The sequence below is a fragment of the Sus scrofa genome, chromosome 18 (genome assembly GCF_054392235.1).
Source record: "Sus scrofa isolate SSC_HxYL_T2T_F1_AM1 chromosome 18, Sscrofa_HxYL_maternal_Yorkshire_Landrace_v2.0, whole genome shotgun sequence".
NCBI classification, from domain to species: Eukaryota; Metazoa; Chordata; class Mammalia; order Artiodactyla; family Suidae; genus Sus; species Sus scrofa.
In genome coordinates, this window is record NC_139400.1 from 42,605,776 (window position 1) to 42,633,625 (window position 27,850).

Here is a 27,850-nt window from a genome sequence, read left to right on the forward strand (position 1 = left end):
ACAGCAACTCGGGATCCGAGCCGCGTCTGCAACCTACACCACAGCTCACGGCAACGCCGGATCCTTAACCCACTGAGCAAGGGCAGGGACCAAACCCGCAACCTGATTGTTCCTAGTCCGATTCGTTAACCACTGCGCCACGATGGGAACTCCTCAGGAAATTATTTCTAAGTGAGTCTTGTCCCCTAAATAGTAAGTTCCAGACTTAGCTTCCTCATTGACATAGAAATCTCTTCCCAGAGATCTTTGCTCTGACTTTTGTTTAACTTTAAAGAATATTGCTTTTTTCCCAGTTTCTCTCTGGGGGTTGAAATTAATAACTTGAAAAAAAATCCGTTACTCTAATCACATTTTCAGGGATGTCCTCATGCTTGGGGCCTAAGTCAACCAGAATTAATACTGTCTGCACAAGGTTCCGTGTCCCTGTGGTTAAATGCCAGAAGCAATTGGAAAGGGATGGTGTGTTTGTTGCTAGAGCCTCTTGTCTGGTCCTCAAGATCACCAATATGTGGTCCCGTTTGTGTGGGTCTTACTGCCTCCCAAAGCTGGACGTTTCTGTCAGGTATCACCTGCATTTCATGACCCTTGATATTTCTAGCCATTGTAATTCACAGTTAGGCATCTGAAAACCGCATTGCCTGTTTCTGGCTTCCAGAACCCTACTGCAGTAAGTGCATATCAAACTGTAGGTTGCAGTTTGCTTTTCAGCATGCCTATTCCAAGGAGGGGCTTCCATGTGGCTCTTTTTTTGTTTATTTTTATTTTTGTTTGTTTTCTTTTTTCTTTCTTTCTATGGCTACACCGGTGACATATGGAAGTTCCTGAGCTTGAAGTTGAATCAGAGCTGCAGCTGTGACCCACACCACAGGCACAGCCAATACCAGATCTGAGTTGTGTCTGTGACCTACACTGTAGCTTGTGGCAACTCGGGATCCTTACCCCATTTAGCAAGGCCAGGGATCGAACCTGCATCCTCACAGACACATATTGGATTCTTAACCCACTGAGCTTAAATGGAAACTCCCACAGGGCTCTGTCTTTACACATGTGCCTGTAGGAAGAGTTCTGTCAAGGACCAAGACAGAGCTAGGAGACTCTTTCCATAAATAATAAGCAAAACATTGCATTTCATGTTCATTCATTTCCCCATTCATTTATCTGCCATATATTTATTGAGAACCTGCTATGGTCTTGACATTCTTTGAGGTACCAAGTGTAGAATAAAATAAAACAAACAAGAATCCTGCCCTCCATAGAGCTTACATTTAAGGGCGGAGGGTAGGTTGCCAGGAGAAGAAACAGGAAATCCACAGATTTTTTTAAAAAAGCATAATTTCAGATAGTGAGCCCCATGAAGAAAATTGGTCAAGGAATGCAACTTGCAGATAACGACACAGGATTATGACATTAGAGGGTGGCTACTGTCTGTAGAGGTGCCAGCATACAAGCTGCTCTTCATTAGTAAAAATATCATCTGAGTACAAAGACAGTGTCCAGTTGAACAATGCTTTTTCCATTCTGGGAGAAAAGGAAGCTGGGTGTGTGGAGTTATATTTCTTGATGATCACACATCTTCACAATTTATGTCTCTGAACACAGATATGGAAGCGTACACTTCAAGAACTGACGGATTCTTTTATTTTCCCCCTACAGCAAAGGAGAAAGGAGAGAAGAAGTTATTTGGTTTCTCCTTCGTCCCCCTGATGCAGGAAGATGGTAGGACTCTTCCGGACGGCACTCATGAGCTCATTGTGCATAAGGTAACAGCAGTCAGGGGTCGGGCTGTGCAAGTCTGGGCTGAATTATTAACTCATTCTCTTATCCTCATTCTGGAAAAGACAACCAAAAAGGACTCCAAAGATACTCTTTTGGAAGTTTGCTAGAAGGAAGAGTATCTTTTTTTTTATTTTTATTTTTAATTTAATTTTTTTTTTTTTTTTTGCTTTTTAGGGCCACACCACAGCAAATGGAGGTTCCCAGGCTAGGGGTCAACTTGGATCTGTAAGTGCCAGCCTACGCCATAGCCACAGCAACACCACATCCTCTGTGACAGAGCCGTGTCTGCGACCTGCACCACAGCTCACAGCAACGCCGGATCCTTAACCCACGGAGCCAGGCCAGGGATCAAACCTGCATCCTCAGGGACACTAGGCACATTCGTTAACCACTGAGCCACAATGGGAACTCCAAGAGTGTCTTTTTGTAGAACATTGTCTCTATATTCTGTCGTATTCTAACATATTTTAAAGAATTTTTTTCTTCTTAATTTAAGTGTAGTTATGAGGATCAGTCTATATGTCGACCTTAAAATCCTTTCCATTGTTCTCAGAGGATTAGATAAACCTCAAAAAGAAGTTTGTAAATATTCCCAATATCTGCTTTCTTATCTGAAGATCTGTGTACCCCTAGAAGCACATTTAGCAAGGTCAAGCTGCACATTTTTCTGGTCTGCTGCTCTAAGCAAGCAGAAAAATGGCTCTCCTTTGTCATGACAGCTTTAGTGGTTGTTAATTTCTATTTTTGGCATCAAGAATTGTCAGACACATTTGGAATCAAGTGTAATGTAGTAGATAATAAAAAGAAAGTTCTCGAAGCAAGAGATCCTCAGAAGTTAGCTGACTCTGCTCGTGATAATGAGGGGTAGAAGTATTAGCAGCTATGAAATAGAGAACTAAAGTACACGATTTTCTCCAAAATATTTCACCTTTTCGTGTCTCCATTTCTGGAACCATATGCTATTCCAGGCCCTTGTCCACTTTCACCTGGGCTAACTAGTCCTGCCAACCTGGGCCTTAGCTCCCTCTAGTTCATTTTCCAGCCAGGCTTGAGGGTGACCAGTCTAAGGTGCAGATCTAACCAGGCCTCTTCCCGCTTTAAACCCATTGAAAAGCTCCCTGTTGCCAGGAGAGAAAATTGCAGGCTTCTGAGGGTGTGTCTGGCTGCCTCCTCCCTCGCGTCACCTCTCACCACTTCTGGTCTTTCACTTGAAGCCACAGCCACATCCAGCCCTTTTTATCTCCTCACGTCCTGTCTACTGGTTCCCCCTCCTCCACCTGGCAGTCCTCCCCTGCCTCCCCATAGCCCACTCCTCATGTGCAGAGGCTCACCTGGGCCAGAACCTTTACTGGGGAGCATGGTCCCCCAGCCTCTACTCCCTGTGTTTCCATCTGGCTAAGCGCCCTCCCCTGAGGTCCCTGGGAATCTTCACACATCTCTTACCTGTCTCCTCATTACATTGTCGCCGTCGTCTGGTGGTCCCTTGGCTTACTCTGGTTGCTTTATGAGCCCTTCAAGAGTGACAGCTGTGTCAGAGGGGTTTGTGACACATGGCAGGTTTGCAATGGAGATATAATGAATGAATGAAGGACATTACGAACAAAAACCCTCCAAAACGACCTTTTGGAGTTCCCTGGTGGCTCAGGGGGTTATGGATCCCGTATTGTCAGTGCTATAGCACAGGGTTGATCCCTGGCCAGGAAACTTCCACATGCCATGGGTGTGGCCATTTAAAAAAAAAAAAACAAAAAACAAAAAAAAAAACCTCTTTATCTTTGGATTAGTAATATTAAACTGAGCGTCCATGCACAAGACACCTGGTAATTTTTGTTTGTGCGTATGTATATGTATATTTCTTTAATCATTTATTTTTCTTGTTATTTGTTCAAGAACAAATAGCAAGACTGGGCCCAGACTGCAGGGCAGGCCCTCTTCTAGGCACTGGGAATACAGTGATGAACCAGACCGTGCTGGTCCCTCCATTTCTGGCACCTCCATTATCTCATCCTAAAAAGTGACTGAAAGGAGCTTACAGTGTTAAAATACAAAGAAAAAAATATCTTAAAGCAGTGTAACCACTAAAGCAAACAGAGGCGCTAAATGCAGCAGCCACCTGAGAGGATCTCTTTATCTCACCTTTAGGTCTGAGGCCCCTGTGGGTGAGGTAGATAACATGACAGGCAGTGTCTTCAGCTCTGCTTTTCCAGAAGATCTAAATGGTACTGGAGAGGAAGGTTTGTGATCTTGCCTCTGTGCAGCCTTAAATCCCCACCCAGAAAAGGCAGGGCTAAGATAATCATTAGCTTCCTAACAGTATTTTGAAGAATAAGTTACTTTTTTATGACATTTCACATGTGGACTTTCTCACCATGGTTCAGAAGGTGTTTTGGGGGCAGGTACTAAATTTCCAGTCTGGTCCAGGTTGACTTCCTCTAAACGAACGTGAGCAGTACCAAGATTCTTAGTTGTGATTAGAGACACTCATGTACTTAAAATGCCAGGAAGACAGATTTCTATATGTGAGTACTTAGGAGTCCAGCTACTGCTAAATCCCAGACAGAAAACCAATTCTCCTCTGTTGCAGGGGCCTGTCAAGGTGCTTTTGGCAGAAACATTTTTCTCAAAAGTAGAGCTTTGAATCATCTCAAGCCTTTGTACAAATTTTCACTGAATCCCCAGAATTCTGATCCATAAAGCATAAGAAAATATATTTGAGCATAAACGTTTTAAAGGACAGGTGTTTCCAATGCTCTTCCTCCATCACAAAGGAGGCTCAGGATGGTATCCATAGAGCATCTAATTTGGGGCAGACCTACCTTGCGTAGACCCATCAGGAAGCATTAGCTCCACAGAAAAACCCTTAGTAGCTGTGTTGCCTTATGATTAGGGTTATTCAGTGTTACTTAAAGAGGTATGGAATAGGAGTTCCCATTGTGGCTCAGTGGTTAACGAACCTGACTAGTATCCATGAGGACACACATCTGATTCCTGGTCTTGCTCAGTGGGCTAAGGATCTGGTGTTGCTGTGAGCTCTGGTATATGTCACAGATGTGGCTTGGATCCTGAGTTGCTGTGGCTGTGTTACAGGCTGGCAGCTACAGCTCCAATTCGACCCCTAGCCTAGGAACCTCCTTTTACCTCGGGTGTGGCCCTTAAAAAAAAAGGGGGGGGGGATGGACTACCTGCTAAGCATAACATTTTTTGTGTTCAATCTAGTGGATGCCATGGTTTGCTTTTTAGTAGTACTAAGCCAAGAAGGTCAGTTTCAGGTTAAGGCCACTTGCAGGTTATGATAATAAAACCATATTATGAGCATAATGCTGATCCTTCCTCTGCCATGGCAGGAAGGCACATGGCGTGCTGATGATTGCAGCCTTGAATTTATTGTTTAAAAAAAAAACAAAAACAAAACAAAGAGGAGTGGATTTCAAATTACTGCTTTAAAAAATACCCTGTTTAATAAGTGGTATTGAGATGACCACAGTAGGTGTTGGAGGGAAAAATAAAGCGCTAGATCCCTAACCTTGCTTCTTATACCAAAACAAATCGCAGATTAAATGTAAAAAATAAAACTGTAAGAGCCTAAATAATACAAATGAACATTTTTAGAAAATTCAGGTAAGGAGAGCCTTTCTAATGATGCCTCTCAAGTGTTAGAAATCAAGTACCAAAAAAATATATAAGTTTGGCTACATAAAGCTTAAAACCTCTTTATTGATAGACCCATCATAACCAAGACTAAATAAACCGAAATATGGTTGCAGCAGAGCTTACAAAGGGGGACTATTCCCAATTTACCAAGAGTTATCACAGACCAGCAGAAAAAGAATATTAGATAAATGCAATAAAAAATCTATTCAAAAATAATAAATATCAGTATATAGAATAAATATATGAGTAATCAAAGAAATGTAAGAGATTTTCAACTCCAGAACATTAGTCATATCTCCCAGTGGCAGATGGCTAAATCCAAAACCTGTCTCTGGAATTACCAATTTGCTAGTAACCATATTTAATCTTATTAAGTTTTGTTATGTTGCTGCATTCTCGTAGGATTGTTGTCTTCCTTAACTTTGTAGGGATATTTTTGGCTACTCCTCACCAGCTACCTGCTGGAAAGCAAGTTAAGAAAAGAGACTGAAATAATGAGTGGAAGAAAATTCTTTTCCCAAAAGTCAAGTCTCTTAAGGAGAATAATGTGAGGAGCCAAAAAAGGAAGATGGGAAGTTAATAGCTATGTGTTCAAGTCTCCATTCTGACTTAGTCCAGTGAAGGATTTTTTAATTCTCAAAAGTACATTCTCAAATACCCTCGGTCTAGTAGGTATGTATAAATAAGCAATAATAATAATAGAGTCTACCTTTAAAGAAATTGGGGTTTTGCAAATTCATCATTGTTGATTAATGCCACTGTGGCTCAAGCGGCCCAGCTCAGCCAGGCTGGGGTTTTGCTTGGTAAAGAATTTGACTCCTTTGACTGGAATTTATTGCATCTGAGCAAGAGAAGGGCCAGGTAAGCAATAGGCCAAATAGAGGATTGATCAGGTTTTCTGGTTGGAGAGGGAATTAATTTAATGTGCTGGCCTAGATCGCAAAAGCCTTTTGCAAATCTGTTTATTTCACTTTTGCTACCTGAGAGTTTGTTCCTAAACGCTTTGTGGCTCATAGTTCTTTTCCCTGTAACTTTTCAGTTTCTTATGCTATATCCCAGTTCCCCACCTGGTCCCCAGAAGGCAGCACAGCCCCTCGATGCACGTTACTGTCTGTGAGGTGAATTTCTCAGATTAAGTTGCTCTCTACTCATCCTTTCCTTTAGTATGTTTGTAGTTATAAGTAAAATGAAAAACAAAAATGAGAGGAGTCTGAAAAATTCAGAGAGACTGATAGGTTTACCATCCATCATGCTGTTCAGAGAGCTCTGCATATTTCCCCAATTATTCTGCGAGAGACGCCCAGTAACCATGATCACTGGCTCTTAGGCAACCACAAACATGTTTGTCCATCTGGGTTTGGGCACAGGAGAATGTGATCACATAACCTTTGTTTTGTTAATAAACACCTGCAAAATTTAATTTAAAAGTTAAGTAACCTGGAGTTCCCGTCATGGCGCAGTGGTTAATGAATCCGACTAGGAACCATGAGGTTGCGGGTTCGGTCCCTGCCCTTGCTCAGTGGGTTAATGATCCGGTGTTGCCGTGAGCTGTGGTGTAGGTTGCAGACGCGGCTCGGATCCCGCGTTGCTGTGGCTCTGGCGTAGGCCGGTGGCTACAGCTCCGATTGGACCCCTAGCCAGGGAACCTCCATATGCCGCAGGAGCGGCCCAAGAAATAGCAAAAAAAAAAAAAAAAAAAAAAAAAAAAAAAGTTAAGTAACCTGGGGAGTTCCCATTGTGGCCCAGCGGAAACGAAACCACCTAGTATCCATGAGGATGCAGGTTTGAGCCCTGGCCTCAGAGGGTTAAGGATCCAGCTTTGCTGTGAGCTGTGGTGTAGGTCACAGATGCAGCTCGAATCTGGTGTTGCTGTGGCTGTGGTGTAGGCCAGCACCTGTAGCTCTGGGAATTTCTATAGGCCACAGGTGTGGCCCTAAAAATAAGTCAATAAATAAAGGTAAGTAACCTGATAAGTTTAGCATGAAAGCATACCAAGCTGAACACAGAAGCATTTAATAGGTGGACTTGATGTTAGCACTGAAGGCTATTAACGTGATGGGCAGAGAGTTCTTTCATTCTCACTAACACATATACCACTGCATCTTTGATCTTTTTAAAATGCTCTGCCTCCGCTGAAACCTGGCTCTCCTCTGCTGAGAGAGCTTCCTGGGAGGCCTTGGGAGTAGAGTGAGCTCACCTTCTAAAGCCTTGTGTCCATTGTCTGGAGGTCAGATGTCTCTAAATGCTCCAGTGCCCTTCAAGATGCTGGTCCCCCACCCTCTTGTATTCCCTGCCCTCCATGAGGCTCATTCCACACAGCTTTCTCCCCTTCCTAGTTACCTGTGTCTTCTTCCCCTATGTGTTTTGCTGGCCAGCAGGGAAGATGGGAGGACGGGGTGGTGGGTAGCTGTGTGCTTTCCTGCTATCGGGCTAACCCCTCGTTCAAAGTTGTCTGCTCCTTTTGGTTGACCGGGCCAGTGTCCCATCCCTTGTTTCTTGGTCACTTCCACTCCAGTGACCTTCATTTGTGTTCTGCCCCCTTGTGGTCTCTCCCTTGGCCGGGATGCATGCCCAGCCAACAGGACCTGCCATGAGGGTGCTAAATAAATGCTGGACACATGCATGGATGCCTGGGTAGACAAGATCATTCAGAGCCACTTCTGATCAAAAATCATAAATTCCTTGTATACTGACCACAACCTTCCAATTTTCTGACTATACCTGTTTTTCTGTCTTATTCTCCTCCAATGCCTGACCCTTTCTTCTTTTTATTGTCCAGAATGTCCCTTGATCTTTAGTTCTGCTGTGCCTACATGGGAAGAAAAAAACCAATCTCTCACCATTGCCCCCTTCTCTCCTCCTCCCTGGGCAGCTGAATGTTAATTAGTGGAGGGAATTATGCAGTTGTTATTGGTTAGCATGAGCCTGATGGGTACAGGTGCAGGACTGTCTACACTGTAGGCAAACAAATCAGCTCCCTCTCTGAGTCCCCAAAGGAGCCATGGACAAGACATTACCATTCTGCCTACCTCACCACTTCCTGTCTCCTCAGTAGAGAAAACAGAAGCCGTCCAACAGGAACTTCCTTATCTCGCTGTGTTTTCTCCTTTGCCACCTGCAGACTTATCTGCATCCTTCCGTTCCTTCCTGCCTCCCATCTCCGGGGGGATGGGGCAGGACTCCTTGCTTCAAGGCTGATCCTTCCACCTGCTTCCCTCAGGATCTTCCTCCTTCCTGGCTCCCCTGGGAGTCCCCTCTTCTCGCTCCTCCCGCTGTGCTTCCTCTCCTCTAATAGTGGTTTCAGCTTTTCAACACACTCAAGCCTTGTTCCTGAAAAAACAAAATTGCAAGCACCACCACTCCGCCTCTGCCCTTCCCATCTCAGCCTCCTACAGGAAAGGCCAGTCGCCATTGACTGTCTCCGCTTCCCGCCCCTCTCTTCCATTTGATCCTCAGGCGACTTCTGTCCCCACGGCGCAAATGAAGTTTCTCCCTCCAGGTCACTGGTGCTCATGTTGGGGCCACAGCCTCCAGACACTTTCTCAATCTTTCTTTATTTGACTTTCCCTGTAGCATGTAACACTATTGATTATCCTTCTTGAAAATCCCGTATTCCATGGTCTGTCCAGTGGTGTTCTCCTGAGTTCCAACCTTCTTCTCCTTTAAGAACTCTCTTATATGCATCTGAGATGTTAGTGGGATCATGGATTTAACCCTTGAGCACCTTCTGTGTCTCCTATGCTCCAGAACCATCGCATCCACTTCTGTGAATTCGCTTGCCACATCTCTGCTGCTGCTGGCCAGATCTGCATTTGTAACCCACAATTTTTTATCAGCCTACCGAACATCATCAGTTGGGTTCACCAGAGACATGTCAAAACTCACCTGGTCCGAAGCCGAGTTCTCTCTCCAACTCTCTGTTCTCTCCTGCTCTAAGTAGAAATCTTCAGGCTTTTTTGACTTCCCAACACTCACACCCTGGCCCCCTCCCCATATTATAGACACCTGGTTTCAGGACCAGTCAGTGCCACCTCCTTGATAGTACTTTAATTTAGGAAATTTAAACCAGAGACAGGTATCACAGTCACCTTGAGGTTTGTTTGTTTTTTGTTTGTTTGTTTGTTTGTTTTTTCTTAAGATGTTTAGGGTAGTCCTAAGGCTTTTTTTGGTGTTGAAAAACATAACATGCTTCAGCCATACTAAACTACGTATTGCTATCTGTCTGTGTATTCTTGTCTGCGTATTGTTTATTTCCTCGTTGCATTTCCTGGACTTTTTAAAACAGTTGTTTGTCAAGATATTTTAGACTTACAGAGGAGTTGCAAAAATAGTACAGAAAATTTCCATATACCCTTCACCCAACTTCTCCTTATGGTAACATCTTACATAACCATAGCACATTTATTGAAACGAAATTAACCTTGGTATAATACTGTTCACAGGAAACGTATTTGGATTTCGCAAGTTTTTCCAGTCCTGTCATTTTCTGTTCGAGGATCCAATCCAGGATCCCTCACTCCATTTTCCGTTTCCATGCCTCATCTCCATAGCCTCACATGTGTTCTTCCCTCCCCCAGGGCTTTTGTATGTATTATTTCTTCCATATAACCTGTCTTTCTCTCCCTTGCCTGCCTGGCAAGCCTCTTACTCTTCATGACTGAAGTCAGATAGCCTGGTTCCCACAAGGCTTTCTCTCCCTTCCCTGGCAGAGCTGGAATCCAGGGGCCTTTATCACAGCTTTGTGGTCAACATTCGCAGATGAGTGCAGAGGTCAGATGAGTCACACTCTCATGGGCAGGGTCCGGGTTTATTTCCTTGTTGCATTCTTCATGTGAAGTTAAAGGACTGGCAAGTAGTAGGAATTTAATGAAGTGTTAATAATGACATTAAGGATGACTATCGTATTGGAAGAATCTCAAGATGGTATTTTGCTGCCCCAACTGTTAAAATCAATCTGGTTTTGATTAACTGGTAACACCACGTTCCACCTGGATTGTCTAACTTACGGTATTTTATAGTTTAATTCTCTACTTCCTGCAAGTTACAGACCCCTTAATTTGATTAATATACTACAAATATCTGTACCAGTTTACACGTGACTAAGTTTCTCATTTATTTATCTCAACACCTAGCTTCTGTTATTGCAAGCTCTTATAAATATCACGTTTCTGGAAGACTGTCTATGACTGATCATTGCATCTCTTTCACGTGCCTAACACACTGGTCAAAAAGTAGTCCAGGGCCTGATACCAACTGATTTTATTTTATTTTATTTTATTTTATTTTATTTTATTTTATTTTATTCTGTTTTATTTATTGGCCACACCCATAGCATGTGGAAGTTCTCAGGCCAGGGATCAGACCCAAGCCACAGCAATAGCAGTGGCAGATTCTTAACCCACTGTGCCAGCAGGGAACTCCTTGTACCACCTGATTTTAATTCCGGGCAAAGAGGTAGACCGTGAGCCACATACTATATAATCTCAAAGACCATGGAGGCTGCCACTGCTGCATCAAAGCCTGCGCTTTAATTCTTCCCTAAGAGTCTGAAGGAGCACATCTCTCCTGTCAGATCTGATTTTGGTCTTGAGTAAAGCAGAGGGCTGGCTTTCATGTCCCTCTTCTCTAATGTGTAGTGAATTAACTTCATGCCATTTTAAAATGACTTGTGCAGATCCCAGCCTATCAAAGCAGGCACAGAGAATTGTTCTTTGCTATGACAATGACATTGTTTTGTTCCCACAGTCCAGCAGCAGCCTCAAGAGGCTGTGGTCCTGTTGCCTTTCTCTCCTACAAAGAATGGCTCAGTTAATTGTTCCCTCATCTCTCTGTCATCATACATCTGCCGTGACACCAGGGACACTGTAGCTGTGTCTCTGTCTGTCGCCAGAAGAGAGGACGGTGCCTTTTATTCTCCTCTCCATATTGCCCTTTTCCGTGCCTGCACTGGATTTGATGGAAGAAAATCATCCTTATGCCAAAACCAAATCAGCTGAGTTAAAACTGTTCCTCAGAATGCAAGTGATCCATATCTAACCACCCATCCAGCTCACGGGTCTAAGTGGATTTTGCTGTGGTAGCAAAACTATCTCTCAACTCTCTGCAGAGGGAGTTGCAAAGCTGCAGGTTTTTGATGTTGAGCCTGCCTTGCTCAAGATTCACAGGTATTCAGACACCCAGCCACAACCTTAAGTACTGATATTTCCACTTCAAGCACAGGCGGTGCCAGGCTGTCCTTTACCACATTCGTTTCTGTGACTTCACGGCTCTTAGCCCTTCCCATGGGGGAGACTGCTCATTCTCATTGGTTTCCTCTGGTCTGTGCCCTGGTTCCAAGTCATACTTACGGTACAGACCCTTCTCCCACCTGCGGGAAGAACATTTGAGGAATTTCTTGCTGACTTTTCCTCACTCCCTGGCTGGTGAGCTCTGCATTTTCTCTTAAGAGTCTGGACAGGCTTTTGGGTTTAAACCCTTGTGACACCTGCCCCTGCCCCTACCTACAGGCCTGTCTTCTGGAACCCATTTCTATTATTTGCTGCTCTGCAACCTCACTTCTTGTCTGCAGGTTCTGCAGTTTCTCTCTCCTCGAGGGAATGAACCGGTGATCTCTTAAGTCATCTGTTGGGGTCCCAGGCTCTGCTGTCATGCCTCTTCTTTTCCTCACTGCTCCTCCTCCCCTTGGCATCCAGATCACGTGACCCCTTTCACTCCCTAGATGATTCTAGGCCATAGACAAGTCACTTCACAGGAGGACTCCTCGGCTGCCGATTGTGTTTATTGGTACTTTTGTTACAGGCAGGTATGCTAAGAAGAATGTCTTCTAATAATCTGATTCTGCTTCTCTAAACATGTTAGGATGTTCTTAAAGATGGATTTTTTTTTTTTTGGTCTTTTTAGGACTATAACTGCAGCATATGGATGTTCCGAGGCTTGGGTTGAATTGGAGCTGCAGCTGCGGGCCTCGCCACAGCCATAGCAACTTGGGATCTGAACCCTGTCTGCAGCCTACATCACATCTCATGGCACTGCGGGATCCTTAACCTGCTGAGTGAGGCCAGGGATCAAACCCGTATCTTCATGGATACTGGTTGGGTTCATTACCACTGAGCCATGATGGGAACGCCCCCAAAATTAATTATTTTTAAAAATAATGAAACTACTTCAGCTGCACAGACCACTCTCTCTCCCAGGATATCTCCCACAAACATACCCTATTTTTTGAAAACGAAAGTCGGCATGGGTTGCAGGGGTGGGGATATCTTTTTTAGCCATACCTGATATTTAGTATGTTACCTATAATCAATCAATTTTAAATTTGTTGTAGCAAAACTCAAAACTTGGTTAAAACAGTAGTGGAAGAGCAATTGCGGTCACAACCACTATGTTGTGTAGTAGGTGTGACCACAAAGTTTGGTTCAGGTCCAAGCTCTGACACATACCAACACTGTGACATTGAGCAAGTCGCATAAGCTCTTTGGGTTACAATATCCCGCCTCATAGGATTATTATCTGAATAAGAAAATACAAAGTGCTCAGCCTGACGTTTAGTAAGCCCTCATGAATGATGGTTGCTTGAATTGTTTTTAAAATCTCCAGAGTTGTGTGATGTGTTAAGGATGCACATGGAAAACCTCAGAGGACAAGAGAAGATAAGCAATGAGATTTTCTGTGTAATTTCTGCCTGCCCCATTTAAGTTCCTCAGAAATAGATTAAAATTCTAACCCCAATACCTAGCATATGGCCTTGATTCCTACTGGACAAAAAAAAAAAAAAAAAAAAATCAATTCTAAAGCTTTGGTAAATATTCTATCAAAAGGTTCATAGAGACCAAAGGGTGATTATGTACTTTACTGAATTGATGGGTAGAATTCCTGCCCCCTCCCACTTCCTCCCCACACCAATACTAAGATACACACAACACACATATACACACACCAGTTTTATTGGTGGAAGTTCTTAAAATAACTTTTCTATCCAAAGTGATGTTTTATTAGTTGTTGTTTTTTGTACTTGAATAAGGGTGATAAGAGTTTAGCTGTGAGAAGCTATCAAGGTGTCATACCTCAGAACCAGAGAGACTTTGGTGCTGCAGTCTTGGCCCCCACAGGCTGGGGGAGAAGTAAAGTGAACTAGAACAGATGGCAATGATCAGGTCATCAAGATTGGCCCCAGTGAAGGCAGCCAGGACTTGTGGTTACAGTGCCCCCTACAGGCACAACACAGCCATCGCGTCTTCCATCACAGAAGTGGTCAGTCCCTGACTGCCAGTTGAGCTCCATGAGCACAGCAAGCAAGAATCCTAAGACGCTTTGAGAAGTGCTCAAGAGCCAGGCCGTCTTTGGCGGGGGCAGGGGGTGGGTACAGGGAGAAGCCCTGTCTCTAGGGGCAGGACTCCTGTGAACAGATGGCGCATACCAGACCAGAGCATGCAGCTCCTGGGGAGGAAGCCTGGAAATAGCGAGACAGTGTCCAGACTGGGTTTGCACGAGCCTCCTGTCCCAAAAGGAAGTAGTGGTTCAGCCTACACAGCACAAGTCAGGCTGGGGATGGCAGACCACAGCATGTTCCTAACCCCACAGACGAGGTCCAGACAGGAAATCAGGTCACTGAGGGGCCCTGTGACGCATGGCTTGCTGTCCTCCAAACCCTGATACCACTGAACAAGACCAAGGAAAAGGGAGACAGTGTCTCTGGGTTCCAGAACACTACTTTGCCTAAGCATTTTTTCTGAGGAAAGCATATGACGTGTTCACTTTATAAATGTTCTTTAAACCATACATACATTCTTCTGTCTAAATGAAATATCTTGTAGTAAGAAAAGAAGGCATTTGGAGTCATAACATGAGAAGCAAATTACGGAGGCTGTTTGTTGTGTTTCTTGGTACTCCTGTTGGTGGGCAGGTGTGCTGGGAAGAACATCTTGTCATATCCCAGTTCTCCATCTCTGAACATATCAGGTCTTTCTTAAAGATTTACTTTTTATTATTTTTTTTTAATTTTGTAAATCACACCAAGTAGTCTAGAAAGCCAGAGGGATTCCCTGCTTAAATTCCTACCTGTTACTGAGACACTGGCCTTGAAAATATACAAAGTTAAAGAAATAACGTTCCTAAAACTATATTAATTTATACTCAAAATAAGCTAAACTATACCAGTTGTATATCTGTTAAAATATTTCTTCTCAAAGTTTTAACTTAAAATCCCCTTCATTACAAAAGCAGTATACAGATAAAAATAAAATAAAAACAGCAGACTCTCATTACCCAGATGAGATGTTTTTTGTCTTTTTGCCTTTTCTAGGGCCGCTCCCGCGGCATATGGAGGTTCCCAGGCTAGGGGTCTAATTGGAGCTGTTGCTGCCGGCCTACACCACAGCTCATGGCAGTACCGGATCCCCAACCCACGGAGCAAGGTCAGGGATCGAGCCCGCAACCTCGTGGTTCCTAGTCGGATTTGTCAACCACTGCGCCATGACGGGAACTCCCAGATGACGTTAACTGTTAACCCCTTAGTGTATATCCTTCTGGATGTTTTCCTGGATGGACTTTTTTTTTTTTTTTTTTAAACCCAAATGATATGTTTTTAATTGACTTCTGAAAAGAGCAGTTTTAGTTTACAGTAAAGTTGAGAAAGTACAGGAAATTCCTGTCCACTCTCTGCCTCCACACATTATCAACATCCCTCCCCAGAATGGTCCTTTTTTTTTTTTTAAACCAAGGATGAACCTACATTGAATTTCATCATTACCCGGAATCCATAGTTTACCATTGGGTTCACTCTTGGTTTTGTATCTTCTGTGGGTTTGGACAAATGTATAATGACATGTATTCATCGTTATAATAGCATACTGCCCTATACACGTCCTCTGAGCTCTGCCTAGTCTTCTCTTTTCCTTCTCCCAACCCCTGGCAACCACTGATCTTTTTTACTATCTCCGTAGTTTTGTACTTTCTAGAATGTCACATAGTTGGAATCATACAGTATGTTGACTTTTCAGATTGGCTCCTTTCACTTGGTGATTATGCATTGCGATTCCCCCATGTCTTTTCATTTATTTTGAGCACTGAATGGTATTCTAGTTTTCTGGATGTACAATAATTAATTCCTTTGTTCATGTACTGAAGGATATCTAGCTTGCTTCATTCTATATATTTTTTACATATCTTTATTTATATATATTTTTAGTTTACTTTTTTTGGTCAGTTATGGACTTTTCCAATCATTAGTTTTTATCTCATCCAGAACTTAGTCATTTAAATTTCAAAAAAAAAAAAAAATCCTCTTTAGCGTGTTTATCCAAATCCAGGACCACTCTGTTATATCTAGCTATTTCTCTCTTAAATGTTGTTTAATTTAGAACAGTCCTTTTTTCATAAAACTTGAAGAGACAAAGCCAGGCATCCCATGGGAAGTGCCGCCTTCTAGATTTGTCTGGTTGCTTCCCCGTAACGCTCAGCACGTTGCTGTCCCTCGTATTTCCTGTGAAGTAGAAGTTGAATCTCTAGGTGTAATAGCGTCAGGTTTCCACCGCTTTGGTGAGAAGGCAGTACAGATGATGATGTGTTTCTCTGCATTGCCCTGCAGTTGAGTGCTGACCTCCCCGTCACCCCACGTGCAGCGATATTCGTCCCCTTGCCTATTGGAGGTCACTGGTGTGTTGCTACATTGGCATCATTTGAATGTTGATTTCCTCATCAACACTTCTCCTGCTGGTTTTAGCACTAAGTGCAATCCTTGACTCAAGGAAGGATTACATTAGGGATAGGAAACAATATTTTTAAAGTTCATAATTCCTTTTACATTTGTTGGCTGGGGCATTTTCTGTACAGTAGACATTTCCCAACATAGGGGGGCTATTCAATTACCCTGCGATGCAGAGTCCTCTAATTGCCAGTTTTCAAAGTAAGGAGTTAATATCTGTCTCAGATGAAATGTTGGAAGAATTTAAACACTTTTTTAAAATGCCACAGCCACTGCAGTGTGATTTGAGCACTTTCAATGTATCAGGCACTATGTTTAAAAGCCTTATGTAATGTAATTCTTATGACAGCACAGTGAGCTTTTAGAGATAGAAAACAGAAATCCTAAGAGGTTAAATAACCTGATGCAGTTACTCATGTGGGAAGTAACAGAGATAAGGTTCAAACCCACAAGGATCTGAGTCCAAAATCCATGTGTAATTCCTTGTAGACATTTGCATTACATTTTACTTAAAAGCCAAATTCTATTTGTAATGATATTTGGAATATTTCCCAGTTCATAAATGCTAGAAATGGATATTATGATTAATAATTCTCATGAGGTCTCTCCTCCACCTCCCCCCCCTTTTTAAACTATTTTTTTTTATAGTGTGAAGAAAACACAAATCTTCAGGATACTACCCGCTACCTCAAACTTCCCTTTTCCAAGGGCATTCTCCTGGGGAATAATAATCAAGCTATGAAGGCCACAAAGGAGTCTTTTTGGATAACATCTTTTCTCTGTTCCACAAAACTCACACAAAATGGTAATGTATGATACTGTTTTTTATTTTCAAGCCTTTGTATTTAAGTACTCATGAATTTTGGTAGGCATATTCAATAAACATCAATGTTATATTTAAGAATTTTGCACTAGAAAAATCATTGATCCTTCTGTTTGTGATTTCCAATAAAATGGAAACAGTTGTGACCCAGTGATCAATTAAATGCATGTAGTTTTAAGGGCTACAGAGTTATCCCACTCTTGGAACCCAGATACACAACGCTTCAAATAAACCATCAAAACCCAGCTGCTTTAAAAAAAAAAAAAAAAAGGCAAAGATTCCCACCACTTTAATCTCTCTTGTTTTATAGCTCCATAAACAGTGCTAATTGCAGGCTTTAGAATAAATGCTGTTTTTTGTTTAATTAGATGGATATTGCTTTTCTATTCTAGCATTACTTTTTTACGTCAGTGATTGTTTAGCAAGCTATGATTAATAAAGCAAGTACTTCTCCTTGGCAAATTGTCATGAAAACATTGTCTGTAATGAAGGAAGTAAATTAAACATTTTTGAGTTCTCCATGGTGCCATGCCAGGCTTCTAGAAAGCAGCGTGAATGCCACATTAAGAAAGTCACACTCATTATGTTGAAGCGAATCACTTCATACATAATAAGGTACAGCTCTTCCTTGACTTAGGATTGAGTTACATCCTGATAAGCCCGTGGTAACTTGGATACGGTAAGTCGAATGTACATTTTATTGTCCCTAACCTACAAAACATCCTAGCTTAGCCTAGCCTACATTGAACATGTTCAGAATACTTACATTAGCTGGCAGTTGGGCAAAATCATATGACTCAGAGCCTATTTTATAATGAAGTATGAAATATTTCCTTTAATTGGTTGAACACTGTACCGAAAGTCAAAAGCAAAATGGTCCTGTGGGTACAGAATGGTTGTAAGTGTGTGGATTGTTTACTTCGTGATCACATGACTGGGAGCCGTGCCTCACTGCCACTGCCTGGCCTGTTGCTGGCCCAGGAAAAGGTCAACACTCAAAATCCAAAGTGTGGTTTCTAAATGATTTCATACCACCTTCACACCAAAGTAAAAAAACCCTAAGTCGAACCATCATAATTCAGGGTTCTGTGTTATGAGTCAGAAAATGCTCCCATGCTTAAGCTTATGTGTTATTAGTTCTTTCTTCTGTGTCATAGGCCAAGAAATGTATTTCTTTTCTTAGAACCTGGAATGAGAAAAGATGCAGATTGGGGCATTATAATAACGACCACTTTTAAGATACCACTCAGTTTCTCATGCAGTGCTACTGTTACATTTTTTAGGACATCGGCAAATGACAGTTGATTCTTATGAATTTATATTGGATTTTGTTCCTCCTCTTCCAAAAGTATTGTTGGAGAAATATTTTTAAAAAATCAACTATATAATTGATTTTAAGTAAATTTGATTGAAGGTGGCTATTGCCAAGTTATGTCATTATATCAGATTTTATCAGTATACAGTGGTTAAATAAAAGCTTCACTGAGAGAACTCTGTAATGATTATAAAACATTTACCAAACCTCAGGCATTTTTTTATGGGACCAGTCTAACCCTTTGGAGGTTGTTAAGATAATAAAATCTGCATGTTATTGACTCCCTTAGGTGGAATTTTTATTCATCTCATGGAGATTGGTTGTGTGTCTCTTAGCCTAGGTTGACATTTAACTGATTGCCTCCAATAGAATATCTTCAGCTTTTTATTAGTTATCTATTGCTGCTCTAATAATTACTATAAAATTTATTGGCATAAAACAACAATAATTTATTATCTTACAATTCTAGAGGTCAAAAATCTGAGATCAGTGGTTAAGTCATAATGTCAGCAGGGCTATATTCCTTCTGGAATCTCTCAGGAAGAATCCTTTTACTCACTTTTTCTAGCTTCTAGGGACTACCTGCATTCCCTGGCTGCTGCCCTCTTTCTTCATCTTCAAAGCCAGCAGCATAGCATCTTTAAATTTCTCTGACTCTGACCATCTTCCAACTTTGAAGAAGTCCTGTAATGAGAGTCGGGCCACTGAATCATTCAGGACAGTACCTCTTTTTAAAAGGTCTTTAAAATTTATGGTGAATAGATGCAAACTACTGCCTTTGGAATGCATAAGGAGTGAGATCCTGCTGTATAGCACTGGGAACTATATCTAGTCACTTATGATGGAGCATGATGGAGGATAATGTGAGAAAAAGAATGTGTGTGTGTATGTGTGATTGGGTCACCTTGATGTACAGTAGAGAATTGACAACACTGTAAACCAGCTATAGTAGAAAAAATAAAAATCCTTTAAAATAAAAGATCTTTAATTTAAGCACATCTGTAAAATGTCTTTTGCCATATAAGGTAAAATTACTCACAGGTTCCGGAGATTAGAATACGGACGTCTTTGGGGGCCATTATTCTTCCAATGACGCAAAGTAACAATAGGTTCTCTGCCATTAAAATATTTGGCCCTGTATCCTAATTTGTTCTAGTTCTAGGGCTTAGGATATTAGACAGAATTGTGAACTTAAGATAGAACCAAATCCTGACAATTAGAAGCTACTACTTTGTAAAAGCAGAGAACATTTGCAGATAAATATGGGTAAATAACCTATTCATGAGATCGTTGTGTTGAAATCTCACTGTATGGAAGGAAAATTATTTTCGGAGACTGATAAGTGCTTAATTATCATTTTGACTTTGCTTAACCTTGTCAATATAAGACGGCTCAAAATGAGCCAGGAAATGAATAGTGTGTTTCAAAGAGATGGGAAGGAGGAAGGAAGTTAGTTGATCTTTCTGAAATTTACATGCCAGACACACATCTCTGTGTAGAAGTAATCCAGTTCCAAATTGGAATTAAATTGCTTTGTATTCATTTTACGAGACTTGGAAAATACGCAAATCCCATTTCCATTACAGTTCTTAAGTGATGTAGTCTCTAAGAGCAGTTTCCTAGAGCAGATCTGCATTTGAGAGTCCCTAAGGTGTGTCTGTCTGCACACTTTCTCTGTGTTCCACTGTCATTCATAGATAGCCTGCCCAGGCCAGAGCGCTCTGCTGGACATCTGTGATTGCCAGATCAGGTAGCTGTTTTAAGCTATTAAAAATAGAGATCAGGGAAGAAATTACTTTACTTGTTTGTTGGCTTCCTTCAGCTGTTCAACACAACTTTAAAGAAAAAAAAAAGTAAAGAAAAAAAAATTTAAGAAAAAAATAAAAACAGTACTTAAATCCAGTCTAACATTTGAGCAGATACTGACTTCCCCACATCTTTTTCTCCCTCAACTAATGGGTGGTTTATTCACTTTCTTCCTGAAATTGTCATTAAAGAAGAAAAAAAAAAAGGATGAGGGATCATGTCATCTGCCTATTTTATAGCATTTGGTAGATTAGGCATACAGTGTTCACTTAAATGCCTATTGAATGGAATGTATAAAGTTCATGTTTTCAGTAGTAGGTCCTAGCTCCTAATTTGCCACTAATGTATCTTTTCATGGCTAACATAGAGACCTAAGAGAGGATGATTTTTTTTTTTTTTTTGTCTTTTGTCTTTTTTGTTGTTGTTTTGTTGTTGTTGTTGTTGTTGTTGCTATTTCTTGGGCCGCTCTCGAGGCATATGGAGGTTCCCAGGCTAGGGATCGAATCGGAGCTGTAGCCACCGGCCTACGCCAGAGCCACAGCAACGCGGGATCCGAACCGCGTCTGCAACCTACACCACAGCTCATGGCAACGCCGGATCGTTAACCCACTGAGCAAGGGCAGGGACCGAACCCGCAACCTCATGGTTCCTAGTCGGATTCGTTAACCACTGCGCCACGACGGGAACTCCAGGATAATTTTGACTGAATTCTGAATACATACGTGATTAATTCTGTCCAGACAACACACTACTTTGCTGTCCTTTTGGCTCTGTTGGGAGCAGCCTAGAGAGTCACCAGACTTCTCTCAGGAAAGGTGAACAGCCCCATCCTGACCTGATGGTCTGGACCACTGTCATCTGTTGTCTGGCTCTGCTGACAGTCCTGTGCCTGGTCCCCCACTGCTGCCTCTGGTGGTGCCGCTCTAAAGCCGGTGGAGCTGCCTCCTTCCTCTGCACACTCTCCACCCCCCACGTTGGGCAGTGTCCTGGATGCCCTTGCAGACGGCCTCCCTCTAAAGCGCAGGGAAAGAGAGAGAGGGGCTGGAGTAAGCGCTGGACTGGAGGTGGCGTGGGGGTGGGGAGTGAATGGCAGGGGGAGCCATAGCCGGGGTGCTGCCAGGGAAGGAAGGCATCCTGACGTTAGATGCAGGAAGCAGGGGGGAGGCAGCAAACAGACAAGGAGAATAATGGAGGCCGCCTCTGCCACCGAGGGTCTCACCCCAGAGAGAATTTAATCTAAATATAACCAATCACTTTTTAAAAGGTTTCAATCATACCTCCAGGATGTCTGAGTGAGACAGGAATATTAAACATTTTCAGGATTTTATGTTAGGAAAATAATCATAAATCTCTTTCAATGTCATTATTTTAAAATTCCCTCATTTTTTCTAATTCTAAATCCTTCTCTTCCCCCTCCTACCCCTATAGGTTATAGCTAAACATTCCTATTTTGTACAAAATGTCTTACCTTTAAGTCCTTTGTGAAGTTTTTCTCTTGAATCTGGCTTTGGTGGAGGGTGCTTCTATTTCCTCTGGAGATTCTTAGGCTTTTTTCCTCATCTTTATTTACCGCATCATATTTGCTTTCTCATCATAATTACTTTCTTGATTTCTTGAGTTGTCATTGGGTTTGGTTTGGTTTTGGTTTTGGTTTTTTTAATTTTTTGGTTTTTGTTTCCATGTTGGCCTTTCTGTCTCTCAGCAGGTCCCATTCAGGTTTCTCCTGAAACAAGTGCTTTGAAGTAGAACATTCCTCCCAGTGTCCCTCTTGGCCATTCTAGTCGCTCAGCCACATAAGCACCAGGAGACCAGCCCTGCCAGGTTCCCCGGCCCTGGGCACATCCCGCTTGCATGAGCCTTGTCTGTTCTTACTGCTGTCGTTGGCCTCCACAAGCCCCCGCCTCCCTGTTCCCTTTGGGGACAAGCAAAGGCAGACACTATGTTTGGGAGCTTCTGCCCAGGGAAGGCGAGGGAAGGATTTGCTTCCTCACCAGGTGAAGAGGTTCTCAAGGGCCCGCATGTTGCCAGTTCAGGGAGAGGAGGAAATTGAAGAGCTGGCCCCATGCTTGCCCAGAGTCTAAGATGGCTGATGACCATGGAGTCAAAGACCTAGCCCTCCAGGCCAGATGGACTGACAATTGGTTGGACTTGCCGTCACTGCGCAAGGACCTTCTAGTCATGCTAGGCTTGGGTCACCTCATCAAGGAGACCTTCATTGCCAGGTGGAATTGGTTGCTAGGCAGAGCGCTGGGGGCTAGGGGCACAAATATGAATGAGGTACATTCTCAGCCCTCAAGAATCTCCCTTTTATTTATTTATTTTTTTTCTTTTCTCTTTTTAGGGTCTCACCCTTGGCATATGTAAGTTCCAGGCTTGGGGTTGAATCAGAGCTGTAGCTGCCGGCCTAACCACAGCCACAGCAACACCAGATCTGAGCTTCGTCTGTGACCTACAGCACAGCTCACGGCAACGCCGGATCCTTATCCCACTGAGCGAGGCCAGGGATGGAACCCACAGCCTCATGGATACTAGTGAGGTTCATTTTTGCTGAGGTACAACGGGAACTCCAAGAATCTGCCATTTTAATGGGAGGAGGCAGAAAATCATTCAGCCGGTGTACACTGAATTCCTGCTGCATGTCTGCTCTGCTTATTCTGGGTGCCAGGATGATGATAGGGCCAAGTGTGGCATGATTTTATTTCTCTTGGAGTTTACAGTCCAGTGGGAGCAAAGACAGCTAAAGGATAAGTAGGAGTTTGTAATTCAAGGGCATTGGGAAGGGAGGAATAATTGGAATACACTGTAATAAATATTGTCTTAGAGGGCTAGTCAGAGGAGCCTGCAACTTGGCTCCTTGGGTGACAGGAGGCAGCATATTTAAGTATTGACTGTTTACCAGAAATACCCTTTCATGTGAGAGACTATTATCTATTAAGGCAATTAATCTTCCTTTTCTCTTTGCAAAGGTGATATGCTTGATCTTTTGAAATGGAGAACCCACCCAGACAAGATCACAGGCTGTCTCTCTAAATTGAAAGAAATCGATGGCTCAGAGATAGTAAAGGTATATGCTATTTTGTTCTCCCTCGCTTAGAAATTCCCACAATAAAGAATATTTAGAGAGGAAGGATAGAGGATGTTTTACTTATGCATTTACTTCTTTAACAGTTTCTGCAAGATACACTGGATACCTTATTTGGAATTTTAGATGAAAATTCCCAAAAATATGGGTCGAAAGTGTTTGATTCTTTGGTGAGTTTAAATTCACTTTAATTGTATCTTCATTTTAACTCTCAGTCTTTAGTCTGTTTCTGTCTCTCTCCTTTTTTTTTTTTTTTTTTTTTTTTTTTTTTCAGGGCTGCACCCTCAGCATATGGAGGTTCCCAGGTGAGGGAACAGCCACAACAACGCTGGATCAAAGCCATGTCTGTGACCAACACTACAGCTCATGGCAACGTCAGATCTTTAACCCATTGAGCGAGCCCAGGGATTGAACCCTCATCCTCATGGATACTAACCCTCGGGTTCTTAACCCACTGAGCCACATCAGCAAGTCCTGTCTCTTAGCCTTAACTCTTATAAGGCTGTTTTTAGAAATGTGCACTTAATAGCATGAGTTCACTTAAAAAGAACCTCCTCTCCCCTGCTGGAAAAAAAAAAAAAAATCTTGGTTTGCATTCAGTTTTATAAAGCTCCATTTTGATTTTTTCTTTTTTAAGGTTCACATAATAAATCTGCTGCAAGATAGCAAATTTCATCATTTTAAACCTGTAATGGACACTTATATTGAGAGTCATTTTGCTGGGGCACTTGCATACAGGTAAGGCCCTTTATCTTATAATTGGTTTAAAAGCAGTTTCTTTTGAGCCTTTTAAAGCAGAACCCGGTATATAGGAAAATTTAAACGGGAGTGTAGAAAGAAATGAAGCACAACCACTGAAGTGTCTCTTGAGACAGTATCTTCCTTTCTCACATTTTTTTTTTTTTAATGGCTAAAACTTATTTTGGTTAAAAGGGGGAAAAAAGGACTTTCTGAATTCTGTTCCTAAAACCTAAAATATAAAGTGTTTTCTTCTTGTCTCTATTTCACTTGATAGTCTTTGGTCTAAAAGGTCTGGTTATTTCACTCCAGTTGTCAAGAACCCCATTTAATCACTATACTCCTTGATGATTCTATCTGTCTTTAAGAAAAAAATATGAGGGGAAAATAGCCTTTGCCGTCATACCATTTTAAAATCATTTGTTCATTCATCTGACCGTATTTACCGAGTACCCGCTGCCTGCCAGGCACTATACTTTGTGCTGATCCTATAAAGACCTGGTCCCTAGCTGCAAGCAACTGAGGCATTGGACTCTCCCAGTTACCAGCTGCCGTTTTAACTGCTGGTCCTTTCCTATCAGCTGAGATTATGCGAACAAGGCTGAAAGGGAATGAATAATGACAGACCTTAGCTGGTACCATCCTCTGTGCCACCTAGTCCATAGTTGCCAGAAGGCCACAATGTCCCTCTTTCTACCCTGTGCTTAGCTTCTTCCTGGTTTGGGGGTCCTGCTTACACACAGCCCTGAAATGTACCCCAAAGTTCTGTCCCCCCACTCCAGTGTTGTTATTGCTATCCTGCCAGCTTTTTTACCTTGTACTTTAAGCACCTATGAGCATATACATGCACAGTTATCTATTCCCAGAGGTGGGTTACAAGAGCACAGAATCAGGGGGTTTGCCCCCCCATCTATGTGCTGTATAAAGACAGTAGGTAACCAGAGAAGCATTCCATCCCATTCTTTTGGGCATTCTCTACCCTGGCATGGTAAGACTTACACCTCTGACGTTTGAATGCATGGAGTTATTTTTGCAAGTCTGAACCCTCCCCCACCAACTTGAGTTTTTCAGAGGATAAAATGTAACAGCAGAGATAGTTCTGCAATATTGGCCTGACTTTGCCCCTTCGTCACTTGGGCCCTGATGTGAGGGGGCATTGGAAGCTAGAGAGCAGGGGTATAATTTCTAAAACTTCAGGTTGCCCCGGAAGGCAGGCTCATCAGTCCTAATATGACAAGTAAGGCCTGTGGAATCTTCTTGGTCTGTGGGTGGATGGCTAGAAACGCATGACAGATCGCCTTCAAAGTAGCTCTCCCAGCAGCATCTACCTGCACGCACATCCATGGACTCTCCCCAGACAAAGAGAAAAGGGGAGCATTTTTTTAAAAGTGCGCTGTTTCCTAGAAACCAAGAACTGACCAGTGTTAAAAGTCACATGACCACAAACTTGAGCATGGGATGAGTTGGGGATTAAACAAGGAACCTTGTTTTTTCTGGAATTTACTAAGGCACCCTTTGATAAATTGTTCTCCCCACAGGTCAGAGAACTGGCTTGATAAATCTGTGGGGGTGTGATTTGAAGGGGGAATGTGTTACTGCCAGTGATTTGAAGTGGGGACGTGTTACCACCAGCCCTCCCCACAACCCCTTTTGCCTCCCGCTGAATATTTCATCCAACTGTTTACGGAGTCGCTGGGGAGGGAATCCCAATTAGCACTTGTCCGAGGGTGACCATGACCATGGCACTGCAGGCACTCCCTGGGCCAGAGTCCTGTCCACTGATGTTTGTGTTCCCCCGTTGGAAACATTGCCAGGAACCGCAGGGCCGATGGAGTGTGTACAGATTGAGAGGAATCTCACTGCAAGTGTCCTTCCTCTCTTCAGCCTCACCAAAGGGGTAGTGGTGTTGATATGCAGACTTGGTGAAATTGTGATGTTATAGCACTTTGGCAGGAAAATGTGAGAACTGATGGGAAAAGAAGCCTCCCCATGACAAAAATTAGCATTTGATTTGTTGGCATTTAATTGAGAGCGAGATGACGTCTACCTTCTGCACATTTCTCCCTGTATTTTAGAGATCTCATCAAAGTGCTCAAGTGGTATGTGGACAGGATCACAGAAGCTGAGAGACAGGAGCACATCCAGGAGGTGTTGAAGGTAAGGCCCCGCTGTTGACAACAGATCACAGTCCAGCGGTGCTGTTGCCTGGTGATGCCTCAACTAGTTGGTTTTCTCTGTGCGGACTGTGAGTGGTGAAGGTATATTACTGACATTCCAATTCAGGGATCTCAATCAGTTTATGGCTGCTCCAGAGCTGATGAAATTTGAAAGGGACTTTGCCAGGCTCACCCCCTAGGGCCTGCTCGGCATTGAATCCTTACCTCTCTGGGTTCCAGATACTTGAACTCTAGGATGGGCAGGAGGAAGGGTTCAGAAGAGAAGACTACAGATGAATGGTTAAGCTTAGACATTCCTGGCTCTTGCTTCTACCACCCTGACAGAAACCACCTGAGGACCATTTGTCTGAAATTTTAAGAGGAAATAGGATGGCACAGCAGGGATCCCCAGGAGGAAACCAGAGGTTTTACTGGGTTTCATGGTTTAACACTGCCCATATCTCTGGGCCCTGTGTGTTTAGTATATATGGAGATGCTTATACCTTATTTGCAAATATATTCATATAGAATGCAGTTTTTTTTTTTTTTTTTTTCTTCTTATGGCTACATCTGTGACATATGAAAGTTCTCGGGCTGGGGACTGAATCCGAGCCACAGCTGCTGCCTGACCCATTGCTGCAGCAAGGACAGATCCTTCAGCCCACTGCACCAGGCCAGGGATCAAACCCGCACCTCTGCAGCAACATAAGCCACCGCGGTTGGATTCCCACGTGGGAACGCCTAGACTACAAATTCTTTTTTTTTTTTTCTTTTTAAGGCCACACATGTGGCATGTGGAAGTTCCCAGGCTCATCGAATTGGAGCTGCAGCTGCCAGCCTGCACCACAGCAGTGCCAGATCCAAGCCACATCTGTGACCTACACCCCAACTTGCAGCAGCGCAGGATCTTAACCCACTGAGCAAGGCCAGGGATCGAACCCATATCCTCACGGACACTGTGTCGGGTCTTAACCCCCTGAGGCACAACAGAAACTCCCTAGAGTACAGATTCTTAAAGGGATTGTCCAGTAACAGCCCTGGCAGTCTTTTGATTCGTATAATTGAATACACCCCATTTGAAGTTAGTAGATAAAAATGCACAGGTATTCATTTCTAAAAAAAAAGCGTTTTACTCATTATAAATTTATCATTTTGGTCTAACAGAAGGTAAAATGCAAGTGGCAAGAGTACCTACCAGCTAAGCAAAATGATCTTTGAAAAACAGACTCTCTCTGCATTAATTAAATTAAAAATCATCTGAGGATCAAAAGACAGTTAATGTTCATACCTCTTGAGAATTACATAGAATTTTAAAAATTCTATGTTTCCTCTCATTAGGCATCAGAGAAAAATGACTCTTTCCCTACGAGTAAATATTCTTCAAAAATCTCACAGGGGAGTTCCCGTCATGGCTCAGTGGTTAACGAATCCGACTAGGAACCATGAGGCTGCGGGTTCAATCCCTGGCCTTGCTCAGTGGGTTAAGGATCCGGTGTTGCCGTGACCTGCGGTGTAGGTTGCAGACGCGGCTTGGATCCCATGTTGCTGTGGTTCTGGCGTAGGCCGGTGGCTGCAGCTCCGATTGGACCCCTAGCCTGGGAATCTCCATATGCCTTTGAGAGAAAAGGCAAAAAAAAAAAAAAAAAAAAAAAAAAAAAAAAAAAAAAAACCTCACAGGGAATTCGTTATTTACATCACCAGTTTTAAAGTCTAATGTACTGTGTTTTTGTGCCATGTCAGTGTTAAATAAACACCTTTGGTTTCCTTCGAAACTAACATTTTAAAAATTTTGTTTTAA

General features: G+C 42.7%; 2 protein-coding genes across 18 annotated transcripts in view; one reads left to right on the top strand and one right to left on the bottom strand.

Moving 5' to 3' along the window:
- DOCK4 (dedicator of cytokinesis 4) overlaps nt 1-27,850 on the top strand; it is a 457,247-nt gene that overhangs the window by 285,910 nt on the left and 143,487 nt on the right. For all 16 annotated transcript variants that reach the window (XR_014834200.1, XM_021079277.2, XM_021079279.2 and 13 more), the window contains exons 16-21: nt 1,654-1,760; nt 16,781-16,937; nt 23,043-23,140; nt 23,245-23,328; nt 23,796-23,896; nt 25,972-26,053. Coding sequence is in view for 15 of the 16 variants with exons in the window: in XM_021079277.2 (XP_020934936.2) it covers nt 1,654-1,760; nt 16,781-16,937; nt 23,043-23,140; nt 23,245-23,328; nt 23,796-23,896; nt 25,972-26,053 (629 nt within the window). In the remaining variant the exon portion in view is untranslated. The remainder of the gene's footprint in view (nt 1-1,653; nt 1,761-16,780; nt 16,938-23,042; nt 23,141-23,244; nt 23,329-23,795; nt 23,897-25,971; nt 26,054-27,850) is intronic.
- On the bottom strand, nt 1,127-13,205 carry LOC146395006 (uncharacterized). 2 transcript variants are annotated; one of them, XM_085005761.1, is made up of 3 exons: nt 8,457-13,205; nt 8,149-8,236; nt 1,447-1,647 (listed from the first exon to the last, which is right to left on the bottom strand). In XM_085005761.1, the coding sequence occupies exons 1-3, from the start codon at nt 8,939-8,941 to the stop codon at nt 1,582-1,584; spliced, it is 639 nt and encodes a 212-aa protein (XP_084861887.1). In that variant the 5' UTR covers nt 8,942-13,205; the 3' UTR covers nt 1,447-1,581. The 2 variants fall into 2 exon arrangements, with proteins under 2 accessions (XP_084861888.1, XP_084861887.1); XM_085005762.1 differs by lacking the exon at nt 8,149-8,236 and having other exon boundaries at nt 1,127-1,647.